Raw genomic sequence first — 15,470 nt, 5'->3', positions numbered from 1 at the left:
TTTGCTGTCATGTGAGAGATGGCTCCTGTATCCATGTGCCATTGATCAGTAGGTGGAGATATGGTCATTGTGTGCATAGCCTCTGTAATATCAGTATGCATATATGGCTGGGGTGCCATATTCAGGTGAGCTTGTGGGCTGCCGGGTCGAGGACCAAGGATTCCCGGTTGAGACTGTTGCCGACTAGGAGAGTGTTGCGGCTGCCAAGAAGTCGTGGGAAATGGGCATGGCGGAGCCGCCCATGGCTGTGGCTGCCCCCCACGGTTGCGTATAGGCCCAGGGAGGAATGGATGTCGGGCGTGGATATGAAGAACCCGCCGGTCTGTAATGTTGTCGGCCCCCCTGCCGCGATATGGGCGATTGCCATATCGGTCGCCGCGGCTGGAATTTCTGGAGCGGTGGTGAGGATGTCGGATCGGCGGTGGAGGATGCTGTTAGGGCGACGGGATTAGGTGGACTGCTGTTCTTTTTAGATCGAGCCGTTTCTTCAAGTATCAACATTGAACTAGCTTTGTGATAAGATGGGAGAGGATCACCATGGCGAAGTTGAGTGCCCACAGTGTCATATGCATCAGTGAGACCGGAGATGAGTTGAAGAACCATCTGGTCATTGGAAACAGGGCAGTCTACATTAGACAGTTGATCGGATAGGGATTTGAGGTGTTGACAGTAGGAGGAAACATCAGAAAAATCATCGAGCTTAGTTTTGGAAAACTCTTGTTGAAGAAATAAGGCACGAGAATGTTTGTTGTCTGAAAAAATATCTTGGAGACGGCTCCAGGCTGTGGCTGCAGACGAATCAGCTTCAATAATTGTGTGAAGTAGATCTAGAGAGATAGTGCTATAGATCCATTGGAGAACCACGACATCAATACGGGACCATAACGCAGAGTTGTCAGGTTCGGATTCAGGTGAGGGAATAATGTGATCTAAGACTTGGAAGGCTTTGGCGTGGAGTTTGAATAAGGCGGCCCAGGTGGGATATTGCCCTTTTTCAACATCCAGAGTAATTTTGATGAAGGTGGAGATATTGGATACAGTGAGGGAGGGATGGGTATGTGTTTCGGTTTTGGTTGGTTCATTATTGGAGTTGGCAGTGTTTACTGTGTTGGTATTAGTGTTTGATGTCGCCGATGTGTTGGTCATGGTGGCGGAAGGGTGGTCGGCGGCGGTATTAGGGTTTGAGGAGAGAGAGTCGACGGGTTTGGAGGAATGAGGAGGGAAGGGAGATCAGAATTAGGTTAGGTCTCTGATACCATGTCATGGAACCGTTTTAGCTAAAAGCTCGAGTTGATAGTTAAAGGTCCACTTCATATTAATAGCTGACAAATATGATAACATGGGAAGAACGAAGGAAATAACGTAGAAAAATCATTTCTTTGATGGTAACAAGAAGAAAGAAACCAAGCAACGAACAGGAAGATGAAAAACCATGGCTTCGTTTTCTAGAGTTAGGAAGTTGCAGAATCAAGAGATGAAGAGAGGAAAAAGAGAAATTCATTGTGATTTTGACGAAATGGTGCAGATTTCGTGCAATTTAAAGGAAGAAAGGAAGATCAAAAGTGTTCAAATCATTAATGCATGAGCAACTTTTCGCGTAACCAATGAGATAGGGGGAGCGAGCGGCCGTTCGCGATGTGTGGGAAGTGGGAAGGTTAGAGGTATTATGGGAAAGTCACACAAAATCAGTCTAGATATGTAGTAGGTTGAGTAAATGGGTTAAATATGTAAATGGACCTCCCATTTGACCCAGTTTTGTAAATTTCCCTAATATAAATTGAATTTTTTTTTATTAGATTTGGATTCGGAATAAAATTAAACAAAATAAATCAATAAATAAATAAACAAACAATCATTTTGATTCTAATTTCGAAGTGAACTAAACATGTTAGTCTTCAATGATTATAATTATGAACAATAAAATTAAAAATACACTACCAAATCTACATTATTACAGAAACAGATAATGGCTGAGAACAACTTCAATCACAAGAGGTAGTCTGGTTTCATTTTGGTGCTGGGATGGAGGATTTTCTCCAAACTCGAAACACCTCGTACAATGTACTTACCTTTGTTCAACATCACACAACTTGCCCTGTCAAGGTTAAGAAAAGTAAGCATTATTTCAACTCATAAGTTCATTTAAGAAAAGTTGAATTATAGAATTTTGAAGAAATAAGAGAACACTTGACATGTTTATGTCATTATATATGCCCCGAACGAAACATAATACTAGATCTGTTTATGACCCGTTAGCCTGCTCAATCATGCCGTTTGTGGGTTGGTTTGCACAAGCTTATTTGAGATTTTGTCCCTGTCCAATTCAAGCCTGTATAAACTCGTACATTAAATAAGTTGGATTTGGCCTAAGTTGGCCCGCTTGCCCCAGCCTGCTTTTATATTATTTAAATATTTTTTTTGTTTCTTAAATTAGTAAAAATTATGCATAAATCATTATATAAAAGAATCAAACACATGTATTTAACGGTCTCTTTATATGCACGTTAATTTCCGTCTAAATTAGGCCAAATATGATCGATTGCTATCAGTGTTAGAAAATGATAGGTTAAGGAAAAAGAACGCAAACATTAATAAATAACCTCTATATGAAAAATGATTTTTAGGATTTATAAGAGCACAGTTTTTTTAATTCTCTCATTTCACCATTGGTAGAAAAAAAAGATAAAATAATAAAATAATAAATAAGGAGTGAATATAGGAATATTGTTTGTCTTAATCACTATTAAATCACGTTGACCTATGTTTTCATCAGACCGATCGAATGAGTATTTTGTCTTTGCCTAGGAGGAACCTCAATATTGAAGATGGTTGGTATTGGTTCTTTGATAAATTCGATAAGTACTCTGTGAAAAGTGGCTATGGGTGCTTCGGAATATTTTGGATAATAATGTTTCCTCCTCCTCACTTGTCTCGGTTGAGTGGAATAAAATTTGGAATTTAAAAATTCCGCCAAAAGTGAAGAATTGCATTTGGCGGGTCTTTTCTCGTTGTTTACCAACTTTGGCAAACTTAGCCCAACGACATTGCGCTCTTCCTAATGTGTGTCTGATTTGTCAATTTGGGGGGAGGATGAGAATCATATTTTCCTTCAATGTTCCTTTGCGAGGGAAGTGTAGCTGATATTTTTTAGTGATTTTAGAATAAATGGTGAAGGAGATTTTATGCATTGGTTTAACCAATCCTTGTTGTTGACTGCTGTGGATAAGTTGGGGGAAATTGATGGGATTGTTTGGGGTATTTGGAGGCATAGAAACTCGGTTGTGTGGGAGAAAAAAAGGTTGCAGCCGTGGAGCTTGATTGAGAGTGTTAAGAATGAATTAAGGGCCTGGCGAGAGGCTAAAAGTACTGGTGTTGCGCATGGAGGTTTGGGCTGTTCCGTGGCTGCTAGGTGGGTTTCTCCAGCGGAGGGTCGGTTTGCTTGCAACATAGACGCAGGTGTTTTTGCTGAAGAGGGGTACTGTTCTGCGGGGTTTGTGATTAGGGACCATAATGGGGTTTGCCTTTGGGATGTTCAGAAGGTTGTTGCGGGTTTTTTTGAACCCATTCTTGCGGAGGCGATGGCGATTAAGGAGGCGCTATCTTGGGTAAAAGCAGCAGGTTTTCGAATGGTGGATTTCAGATCTGATTGTTTATATGTTGTTCAAGCCATCCAACATTCTGTCTTTTCTTTATCTTACCTTGCGGATGTAGTTAGTGATTATGTGATATTGTTGAGAGATTTAGATGATTGTTCGATCTCATTTGTTAAACGGACAGTGAACTCTGTTGCTCATTGTCTTACAAGAGCGGGTAGTTATGTGCCTGTCTGTAGGGAGTGGTCGGTTCCACCTCCGTTTCTTGTTAACATTTTGTCTGACGATTTAATTCAATAATAGTGTTCGGTTTGTTTCAAAACAAAAATCACTAAAAGTCAATTATTTTTATTTTTAGAGGTACATTAAGAGTCTTAGAGATGCTCTAATGTTAATAACTCTATGTGCAGGGGTATCAATGTAATTTACCATGAAAATAAAGGGATGCAGCATGGTTTACTTACCTCATTGCAGTGGCTGCATCAGTGATCTCTGCTCGAGTGGGCATAATACCAAACTTTACAAGAGACTCCAACACTTGAGTTGCCCAAATAACTGGAACTTGCGCAGCTTCACAAATGGTGATAATTTCTTCCTGTAAATCCGCCATTTTTTCCCATCCACACTCCACTGCGAGGTCTCCTCTTGCTATCATTACTCCCAATGGATTCCCACATTTCATTGCCTCCAACAACAGCAAAGGCAATTTCTCAAACGCACTCTTCGTCTCTATCTTCAAAATAATCCCTAGGTTTTCAAGTTTCCGCTTCTCCAATTCACGCCGAAGCACAGAGATATCATTTGGATGTCGCACAAAAGATAATCCTACTATGTCAGCATTATCAGCAACAAACTCCAAATCCATTAGATCCTTTGAAGTAAGTCCTTCAAACTGAATATTGCTCTCTGGTATGTTAATTGATTTCTCTGGTTTAAGTTTCGTGCCTTTAGGACTAGCATGAGTGATAGAGACGACAATCTCCGATTTGCCTATTATTTTTACGATTTTGCCCCAAATCTTCCCATCGTCAAAAGCAATGGAATCTCCGGGTTTCACTGAGTCAAACAGATATCCAGAGGAACAAGTAATTCTCTGAGCACTAGAAAACTCATTTTGATCGGAAAAACTACCTCGCGATACAATCAGCAGATCTCCAATTCTCAATCTAATTGATGTTTTTTCAGTAGTTTTTTTGGGGGATATTTTCATCAAAGATGGAGCCGTCTTCAATGTTCCTGTTCGGAGTTTCGGCCCTGCTAAATCCATGAGAATTCGACAAGGTTTTTTGAGCATTTGAGAAATTTCCCTTACTCTTCTGATAATCTCACTCCAGGTACTAGGATTTCCATGTGCACAATTGATGCGAAATAGGGTGGTTCCTGCATTGATAAGATCAGTAATAAGAAGTGATTCACTCTCAATTGCTTCCTGTCCAACTGTTACCATGATATGAGGAGTTCTAGTATCTTGAAATTGGCCAAACAGAAGTTCTCTGTTGGAAGATGCCTTCTTCCTCATCTCTTGTGTATTGAATAGTGTTGCATTATTCTGTTCTTGGTAGAGAATTTTGCTGCTAATATGATCTTCAGGATGCAAAGAGTTTGATTTCAAATTCTTTACTAGCTGAATGTTTGCAGTTAGACTTGCGAGGACATGTGATTTGATAGTCTCCCAATTGAAAAGACTAAGCAAAAAATTGGGATCATCATCACAATCAAGGTATGATCTGAATGCCATATAGTGTATCATGTTTGTTGCACTAGCCAAGTATTTTCTGCTATTTGACATTGACACCATTCCAAAGATAATTAATGCTCATAAGATTAAGTAGAAAAAATAGACAACACACAAAAATATATATATATATATATATTAATATTGGATTTCACATTATGTAGCTCATTTTCAACGTGGATCAATTTAGTCCGCCATTAATTTTAATGATTGAGATTTAATTCAAACTGGAGATCTCTCAAGTTAAATTGCTCAATAACACACAAATATATATATATATATATATATATATATATATATATTAATATTGGATTTCACATTATGTAGCTCATTTTGATTCTGTTTATTGGACTTTTAACTTGAGAGATCTCCAGTTTGAATTAAATCTCAATCATTAAAATTAATGGCTGACTAAATTGATCCACGTTGAAAATGTTGAAGACAACAGTTTATCATTTTTTATGTTAGGGGGTATATATACTTTTTTTTTTTTTTTGTTATAAGATAAATTTGGACCTTGTCACAAGAAAATGGATGACTGCATAAAAAGAGGAAGTATACATAGTTAGAAAGCAATAAATCAAAATTAAGTACCTGTGACACAATTGAAGTTTTGAAGCATTCCATTGTTGTGACTCTAAGATATGCATCTGAATAGCCTGTAGTTTTTCCAGAAGGCTTACGTCCGAGTACGAAGCAGAAGAATCATCACAACTCTGCTTCTCTTCCAGATGAAACTGTATTTCATCATTCACACAGTTTAAAAAGTAGTCTCTCACTGCTTTGTCATTTTCTTTTGGCGTGTAAAAAGCTGAAGCTCTTGGAGTTGAGTTCCTCATCTGAGCAGGTAACAACCGAATAATGCAACTTGGCTTCCTTACGGTCATTAACTAAAGAAGAAAGAAAAGAGATATATCAAAAACTGAATTTCAGTATCAGTACTTTCAGTTCAGTAATTTATCATTATTATTATTATTAGAACCATTATTGTTTTTATAAGCTTTTTATTTTAATTATTGCTATTTTTAAAGAATTATATTATTATTTGAGTTTCAGTTCAGTAACATTCGGTTCAGCTTACTTAATAGAGTCTAACAATTCAGAGTTAGATTCAACCAATTGAAAGAAAACTTCAATTGATTGGTAAAACTCAATATAATTGTTTTATATATTATGTATAACATACTTTTGCACTTAAATGTCTTGTATAATACATAGTTTTTAGGATTTTGAACACTTTGACAATTTTGTAAGGTTTTAAAGAGATTCTTAGTTCATTTTCTTAAAATAATATAAATAATTGACGTTTAGTCATTTAAGACATTAAAATACATATCTCCAAATAATATAAACAATTCGATCTTAGCCATTTAAAACATTAAAATATGTCTCCAAATAATATTGTTTTCAAAACATTAAAATACATGTCTCTGGTAATAATACTCATGCTCATTCCTTATTTATTTTTTTTATTATTAAAATTATTATGTATTTTTTATATTAACCAATAGTAAGAGTGAGAGAGACTTCTCAAAATGAAATAAGAATGAAAGATGTTTTTCAATAATAGAGACTCTTAGTGATTTTGAGAAGGAATTAAAAGTCTCTTATAATTAGATGTTACTATAAATTTGAGTTTAATAAACAAGTCTCTTAGAAATAGTTTAATATCTAAATAACTGAGATAGAGACTTGAAACATATATAATACATAGTTTTTAGAATTTTGACAGTAGATCACTGGATCTAACAAAATTTAAAATCATTTTAACAATGACATCTTTAGACTGCTAGTGATGCAAAAATAAGCCTAAATGAAATTACAGGGCCGAGACACAAGGCGGAACCATTAAAAATTGTAAGTTGATAAATAAAATCAAGAATATGTATCATTAAGGTCACGTAATGAACATATTAAATGAAGAAATAAAGGGCTAATTACATGACATGGAAGTGGTAATGTGCCTTGACTTGAGAATGCAGCAGATGAAACAGCATTAAGCGCCATTACAGTAATTCAATGCAGAATATTCTTCTTCTTCTTTTCTTTTGCTGGAGAATATTCTTCTTATTTGTTTTAGCAGATAATGGAATTGGTACTGATATTAATGTTGTGCATGTTTTTAACATAGAAAATAGAATTATCAGTTCTCACGTATGTTAATCATCTTTTAAGCCTGAAGTAGTTCATATTTACTTCAAGAAATCGGATAAATGCCAAAAGTGGGACAAATGTTTTTTTCTGGTTGAAGTGGGATAAATATTTAATAAAACAACTCTTTAATTAGTTACATACCCAAAATATTCTATTGGTATGGCTTGTACGTGTCAAACTTCATTTTCTAGCCTCCAAGTTTGGAACGCCGCAATTCTAAATAAAATTTGGTTTTATTTCAAAAACCCTAAATTGCTTATAAGTACTATTTTCTAATGTAATTTCATTATTAGACTTCTAAACTTAGATTTAATTTCCATTTTAAGGATACTCAATTGCATCAACCCACATATGGAGTCCAAGAGAAGCTAATAAAGAGCATAATTGAGCAATGCATTAAAAAGTAAACTAGCAGTGTGAACAAGAAAAATGTCATATTAAGGATACGCAAGGACTTTGACTTTCATTGTCTTCCCCTGCAAAATCAACATAAAATGATTTAATGCAGATACACTCCATAAGATACACGCATAAACGTACTCACAGATTGTAAATTTATACGTACAAACTCAGTAAATTAAATTTCATATATACAAGATACATCTTTTCCAATCAATTACATGGAAATTATATTCAATAGATATTTTCGAATCAATTAAGCGACACCAGCTTCACCTAGCCATCACTGCAAAGCTTCCACTATCTACTTCGTCGGTCCTCTGCCAGAGTTCTTTTACTCTTCTTGCTCTTATAGGTGGTGTCGGGGAAGCCATGTCGGCAGCTGTGTGGGAAGTTTCGTGAGGGTGGGAAGGCGCTCTAAATGGCCGGAGAAGTGACACCCGTTAGAGTTCAAGTTCCCAATGTGGTGCTCCGATCACGTGATGACTAAATTTTTTAAGTGTCATGCCACGTGAGGAATGGCATGACGCCTACATGAAAGAGAAACAACGGGAGGACTTAATGCTGTAGCATTTTCTATTAACGGGCTTGAAATCACACTCTCTAGCAAAGATTAGACTTGCGATTACATGGTTTTATAGGCGGGGTTTAAATTGGCTCTCCCACAATAACCACATGGTTAAGATTGTATATTATCCTGAAAAATAATTATAGAAGGTACCAATCGAGCAATATATTGGGAATTCAACATTTATAGGTGTAAGAATTTTGCCCATGCTACGGGTGTATACTAAAATTTCACTTTCTAACTTTCTAATAGACTGGTACGCTGGGGAGACGGTAATTAATTTCATCTAACTATAACATAACATAAGGATCATAATCAAGTATCAATCATCTACAATTATAGTTATCCTTACCAAAAAAAAAAATTATTAACTAGAAAATTAAAAATACACCACAGAAGATACTTACATGGTTGCAGATACAGATTCTAGTGAGGTTTGTAAATTCGATAGAAAGCAATCAATTTCCACTCACGAGAGGTGGCAACACAGTAAAATAGATTCTAGGTCTGGTTTCATCTTGGAGTTCGAATGGAGGATTTTCTCCAAACCCGAAACACCTCGTACAATGTACTTACCTTTGTTCAACATCACACAACTTGCCCTGTCAAGGTGAATAAAATAAGCATTATTTCACATCATAAGTTCATTTAATAAAAGTTTGAATTCTAAGATTTGAGGAAGTATACTGTTTTATCTTAATTATCAATGAACTTATACCATTAGGATAATAACGCACTAAACAATTAACATGTTTATGCAGTTATACAAGGTAAATTATATCCGTGGTCTCTCAACTTTGTCCTTACTTTCTTTATGACCCTTGGACTTCCAAACCTGATATAAAAGCTTCTGAATTTTTGTCTTCTACACAACCTCAAAATGAAAAGGTTCAAGAATTAAAGTTGTTTAGAACCACATTTTCCATTGAACCATTCTTTTGATTTTCAAAGATTTCTCCCTCTAAACATTCATTTTCTCTCTTCTAACCAAACAACACCTAAATGACCTCAAAACCAAAATTTATAGAATCAAGAATATCATTTTCATTAGTTCTATAATGAATAATCACCTCCTATTGGAGTGGCCACCTTGGTCAACGATTAAAAGGGTTATAAAGAAAGTAAAGGGCAAAGTGAAGAGGCTTTTATGTCCAGTTTTGAAGTTCAGGGGACATAAAGAAAGTAAAGACAAAGATAAGGGGCCATTGATGTAATCAACCCAAGTTATACATGCCCTTGACAAAACAAATACCCATTGAATTATATAAAATGATAAATCTTATATCACTTAGTAAAATATATTTTTGGGCCTTGGCTATAGCGCTACTGACATTAGAGTTCATAAACTTCATTTGAATATAAAAATACTTAGACTTCAAATTATTGTAACATTGAATTTAACGGACTAATCTGACTACATTATTGACTTCCTTTTATATTACCATAAAATGGTCTAACACCTACTTTAAACTCATCATTTCGTTTATTTTTAACGGGATTTTGTTGAATTAGACTTTAATGTTACAATAGTATAAAGTTCAAGAATTTTTATGTCAAAAATAAGAATTGTAGGGATCATAATGTTAGTAGCACTACAGTTCAGAGACAATGAATGTAATTTACCCACAAATTTAATGATGAAAATCAAGGGATGCAGCATGGTTTACCTCCTTCCATTGGCTGCATCAGTTATCTCCGCTCGAGTGGGCATATTACCAGACTTTACAAGAGATTCTAAGACCTGAGTTGCCCAAATAACTGGTAAATGTGCAGCATCACAAATGGAGAGAATTTCTTCCTGCATATCAGCCAGCCTTTCCCATCCACACTCCACTGCAAGGTCTCCTCTTGCTATCATTACTCCCAAGGGATTCCCAGACTTCATTGCCTCCAACAGCACCAAAGGTAATTTCTCAAACCCACTCTTTGTCTCAATTTTCAAAACAATGCCAAGGTTTTGAAGTTTTCGCTTCTCCAATTCACATTGGAGCACAATGATATCACGAGTGTCTCGCACGAAAGACAATCCTACCATGTCAGCATTAGCAGCAACAAACTCCAAATCCATTAAATCCTTTGAAGTAAGTCCTTCAAACCGAATATTGCTCTCTGGGATATTAATGGATTTCTCAGATCCAAGTTTCGTGCCTTTGGGACTAGCATGTGTGATAGAAACAATTATTTCTGATATGCTTGTTCCTTGGATAACTCCCCAAATCTTTCCATCATCAAACGCAATGGGATCACCAGGTTTTACTGAATCAAACAGATACCCAGAGCAACAAGTAACTCTATGAGCTCCACCCTTGCAAACAGACAATTCATCTTGCTTGGATGAACTACCTCGAGATATTGTTAGCAGGTCTCCAACTCTGAGTCTAATAGAGGTTTCCTTTGTTGGGACGTCCACCACTTGTCCAACATGAAACCTGCCTTTCTTTCCCTTCATATATAGTCGCGTTCCTGATTGAATATAAGCGGTGCTACAGCACTCCGCCACATATCCAGCCCCAGAAAAAACATGAAATTTTCCAGAAATCCTTAGCGTCCTTTTTTTCCCTCTAACATCACAAAATCTTAAAGTGTCACCTTCTTCAAGCTTAGTGAGAAATTCTTTGTTATCTATGAACAGAACTTGATCAAGGGACAAATGAGGAGGAGGAGGACCTGCTTCTTTGTGAGACAACCAGACTTGAACGGCACGTATAACACTTCCAGCAGCAGTTCTCTTGGGGGATATTTTAATCACAGCTGGACCTGGCTTCAACTTTCCTGTTCGGAGCTTTGGCCCTGCTAAATCCATGAGAATTCGACAAGGTTTTTCTAGCATCTGAGAACTTTCCCTTACTCTTCTGATTATCTCACTCCAAATACTAGGATTTCCATGTGCACAATTGATACGAAAAACAGAGGTGCCTGACTTGATAAGATCATTAATAAGTGCTTCATTCTCAATAGCTTCCTTCCCAACTGTTACCATGATATGAGGAATCTTGCTATCTTGAGGTTGGCCCAACAAAAGTTCTCTATTGGAGGATGCCTTCTTCTTCATCTCTTCTATGCTAAAAGCTGCATACTTCTGTTGATGCAATATTTCATGAGAGAGAATGCCGCTACTAATACGTTCTTCGGGTTGCAACGAGTTGGATTTCAAGTTCTTTAGTACTTGAATGCATGCAGTGAGACTCGCAAGGACATGTGAATTGATATTCTCCAAATTGAGGAGACTAATCAAAGAGAGATCATCTTTTAACTGTTCACAGTCAAGACATCTGAATGCCAAATAGTGTATCAAGTTTGTCGCACTAACCAAGTAATTTCTGCAGGTAGAGACCAAAGACAAAACAATGCTCATACGATTAAGCATATTGGGGAAAACAGTAATCAAAAGAAAAGCTGTAATTCTAGAGAAAACAAAAGCAATATCTCAGCATAGCACATTAGACTTTTCGCATTGTTAGTAGAATTTAAGTAAATTGAGGGAAAACAGTAATAATTGGAAAAGCTATAATTCTAGAGAAAGCAAAACCCATATCTAAGCATGGCACAATAGCTTTTTTGCATTTGGTAAAACTTAGAAGAATGGTTGGTAACGCTATCTTGCATAAAACAATGGAATATGTTTTATAAGGTTAATTCAGAATGAAAAAGTAGGGAGGAACCTCCATTTCTGATTATTAGAAATATAGACCATCCCCATAATAGCAAAAGAGAAAGGTTATGCTTCAAGTTAAGGTTGAAGAAACGGCAAAAAATTATTTTCCTTTTGTCACTCTAGAAAAAGTAAGCACATATTGAAATAATCTTGTTAAATAATTTTTCCTTGATCTGATTTGGTTTTGATGTTACCTGATAGTGAAAAGTCAAAGACTAAGCAATAACTGCTTACTAGAAAAGGTGCCTTCATCCAGCAGCAATGCACACCATCCATAAAGAGAAATCGTAGCTAGAAAAAAAATAAACTATACCTGTGGCACAATACAAGTTTTGAAGCATTCCATTGTTCTGATGCCAAGACATGCAATTGAATAGCCTGTAACTTTTCAAGAAGGCTTCCTTGTCTATCAAGAAGTGCAACTGTGTGAGCAAGGTTTATGTCGGAGTATGAAGTAGAAGAAACAATTTCAACATCTGAATTATCAGAACTCTTGCTCTTTTCCAGAGCCAGCTGCATTTGATCATCAGCATAGTTATAAGAGCTGCTTCGCACTGCTTGATCCTTTTCATTTGGGATGCAAAAAACTGAAGCTCTTGATTTTGAGTTCCTCCTGTGAACATATAACGATTGAATAATGCAACTTGGCAGCCTTCCATGAAGTGCACACGGTACATTTGCTGGGTTCACCTTCAGATTGGAAAATGCAAACCCTAAGAAATCAGCTGATTCAGTGACCTGAAGAAGGCAAAAAAAAAAAAACATCATGGGATCTGATTCTCTCCCTTATTATTCTTCAAATATAGATCAATCTATTCAAAATCTATAGGTATTATATTAGTAATTTAGTACTATCCTTATTGTTTTTCAAACGCATAAACATATAAAGGTGAAATCAGCAAGTAAAGAAGAGGACAGTGGAATCGATACAACAACTAAAGATTATATTTCTCCAGGGGATGAACTTGTCCATTGCACTTGTAAACCAGCGAAGAAGCATCTCAAGTCCAAACTGATTATAGAAATTCCAAAAACTAGGGATTCATTTTGAAAGTTGATTTGAATTTAAAGAACTACCAGTAGACAAACTAACATCAAAACTATAAAGCGAAGCGGGAGAGAGCTAATTACATGATATTGAAGTATTGTGCTCTGATTTGCGATTGCGTGTGCTGAAATTGCATGAAGCGCCATTTATCTTCCTGTTTCAGTAGCGCATACAGCACCTGCAGAACACCGTAATTATATCAGAATAGACGAAAGATCGAGGAATGTAATTCAAATCTCATCGCGTTAATTTCTCGCAAAATATGACCAAAATAATCGAAATAATTCATCTGGATTTACAAAATTAGATAGGTATAATCCGAATGAAAACTGTTTCTTGAAACTCGATGCAAACAGATCGGATTCCAATAAAAAAAGAGAAGAACGACAAGTAAATGGCACCTTTCTGTTATGATATAGCTGGAAACGAAGGATGATGAGCGGACTGTCTGAATGAGAGGATGAGAAAACTGATGCACAACTATATTCCCATAGGCGCGGAAGAAAGTGGATGTGAGAGTGTGGAAGGCGCGTGCCAGATTCACTAAAGATTCCTTCACTCTGAAAAAAGGAAAAAGAAAAGAGTTAAATGTCGCTACACGAATGCAAGTGGGGCGGATTCCCGTCCCCATCGGTGACTTGTTCCGACGGAAACGAAGAATTACCAATAAAATTCCCATAGAATGGAGATGAGAATAATTTTATCTTTCCTAATGAGGATGGAAAATGGTACCAGTCCCATAGAATCCCTGATCCCATCCCATTAATCCCGATGGAATCCCAAAGAGTCCCCAATTATTTCTCATTATAATTAATATTATAATTTGTAACATTACTTATTTCTTAGAAGTTTTAGTATATATTGATTTTTTTTAAATATAAATGGTGATTCTCCATGGGAATAGGGATCCCCGGAAGGGAAATGGGGGACAAATATATCCTTGTCTTGTCCTACTCCGTCTGCATCTCTAGCTGCTGGATTGGATCTCACCTTTACTTGGGTTTTATTATCTTTTATTTCATCAAAATCTTCTTTTCTTTTTGTAAGGATTTCTAATTTTATATCGTAAATGTTAAGCATAAATGTAGCCGCTTGGCATGGATGTTAAAGATTTTATAGTATAATGAACCGGTCTTAAGAGAATGGTGGCTGGTTTGAGTAAAGTCTTCGTGCCAAATAAAAGAATCTCAATGTTTTCTAATATGTATTATCTCTTTCTAGAGTAGGGTTTTTATAATAGGATACAAATATAAGAAAATATATAAACAATGAAAGAAATAATGTTACATACGAAATAAGAAATAAATAAGAAAATATAACTAATTACAACTCCTATTGACACTTAAAGGATAACAATAGAGGAAAAATGTACAAATCCACACAAAACCGGTTCCTATTGCTTAGGGTTTCCGATTTTGAAGAGTCTCTAATTTTAAATATATTTCAATTACAAATAATTATTGAGATTTCAATTTTTATGTTTATAAAATAATTATCAATTTTTATCTCAATTTAATAATAATTATATATAGAAAATAAGAATATAAAAATGTAGTCAACTAAAACGGAATCAAAAATCGATAATTATAGTACACACTGTTGTTGTTTTTTCTTTGTTGGCTCTCAACACTAATAACACAATAGAGATCTTCAAAAGTTATTTCACAACTACTTCTTGATTGTAAAACAAAATTTAAATATGATGTTACACCTAATTTCGACCTAATTTCCTCTTGAAAATTTGCAAACACAATTTTTTGTATCCGCAACTTGCATTTAAAGGATTTATCATTTTTAAGTCAAAATTTTTTTTATGTTTTAGTTAATTTGAAAAAAGTGATGCCCTGCATATGTATGAGTTCATTTACAGAATCAAACTTTTTAATTTCTCAAAATTTCTTCATTTTTGGGTTTTTAAAAAAATACTTCAGTTTACATACCGCACAAACTACAAATCCTTACTTGCAAGTTTTTAAACCAGACATTTGTAAAAATGTCAAACTGGCAGCCTAGGACTTCTAAAACACTGAAACCACCCCTAATCCACATTAGAGTGGATGACTAGGTCATATTAATAAATATCTGGCTTAGGGTTGTGGGTGCGGTCAGTTATCCTCCTTTCTATGGATTTGTTCTTTTGGAATGTTAGAGGTGCGGCTAGCAAGGCTATCCGTATCCATGTTAATGATCTAATTAAACAATTTAATCTGTCTTGTTTTGCTTTAATGGAAACTAAGATTAGTGGAGATAAAGCAGATGAGGTGGTTAAAAAATTTAGGAACTGGAACTGTGTTAGATCGGAGGCTACTGGCCGGGCT

At 35.8% G+C, this 15,470-nt stretch overlaps 2 protein-coding genes across 6 annotated transcripts; both read right to left on the bottom strand.

The window, feature by feature from the left end:
• Positions 1-1,890: 1,890 nt before the first annotated feature.
• On the bottom strand, positions 1,891-7,695 carry LOC136223985 (plastidial pyruvate kinase 4, chloroplastic-like). Of its 2 annotated transcripts, none has more exons than XM_066012188.1 (4): positions 7,270-7,695; positions 5,923-6,218; positions 4,058-5,371; positions 1,891-2,095 (listed from the first exon to the last, which is right to left on the bottom strand). In XM_066012188.1, the coding sequence occupies exons 1-4, from the start codon at positions 7,333-7,335 to the stop codon at positions 1,987-1,989; spliced, it is 1,785 nt and encodes a 594-aa protein (XP_065868260.1). In that variant the 5' UTR covers positions 7,336-7,695; the 3' UTR covers positions 1,891-1,986. The 2 variants fall into 2 exon arrangements, with proteins under 2 accessions (XP_065868260.1, XP_065868267.1); XM_066012195.1 differs by having other exon boundaries at positions 1,892-2,095; positions 4,058-5,368.
• Positions 7,696-7,848: 153 nt separating this feature from the next.
• Positions 7,849-13,725, bottom strand: LOC136223972 (plastidial pyruvate kinase 4, chloroplastic). 4 transcript variants are annotated; one of them, XR_010686227.1, is made up of 6 exons: positions 13,554-13,725; positions 13,236-13,330; positions 12,418-12,842; positions 10,117-11,769; positions 8,857-9,051; positions 7,849-7,958 (listed from the first exon to the last, which is right to left on the bottom strand). XR_010686227.1 is itself a non-coding variant. In XM_066012162.1 (5 exons), exons 2-5 carry the CDS (start codon positions 13,296-13,298, stop codon positions 8,919-8,921), a joined length of 2,274 nt encoding a protein of 757 aa, XP_065868234.1. In that variant the 5' UTR covers positions 13,299-13,330; positions 13,554-13,725; the 3' UTR covers positions 7,978-8,918. The 4 variants fall into 4 exon arrangements, 2 of the variants coding, with proteins under 2 accessions (XP_065868234.1, XP_065868251.1); XR_010686226.1 differs by lacking the exon at positions 7,849-7,958 and adding an exon at positions 7,978-8,411 and having other exon boundaries at positions 13,554-13,724; XM_066012162.1 differs by lacking the exon at positions 7,849-7,958 and having other exon boundaries at positions 7,978-9,051.
• Positions 13,726-15,470: the final 1,745 nt, after the last annotated feature.

Source organism: Euphorbia lathyris, chromosome 1, assembly GCF_963576675.1.
Source record: "Euphorbia lathyris chromosome 1, ddEupLath1.1, whole genome shotgun sequence".
NCBI classification, from domain to species: Eukaryota; Viridiplantae; Streptophyta; class Magnoliopsida; order Malpighiales; family Euphorbiaceae; genus Euphorbia; species Euphorbia lathyris.
Note: the sequence above shows the minus strand (reverse complement) of the source record. Positions and strands in the feature narration are given on the sequence as shown.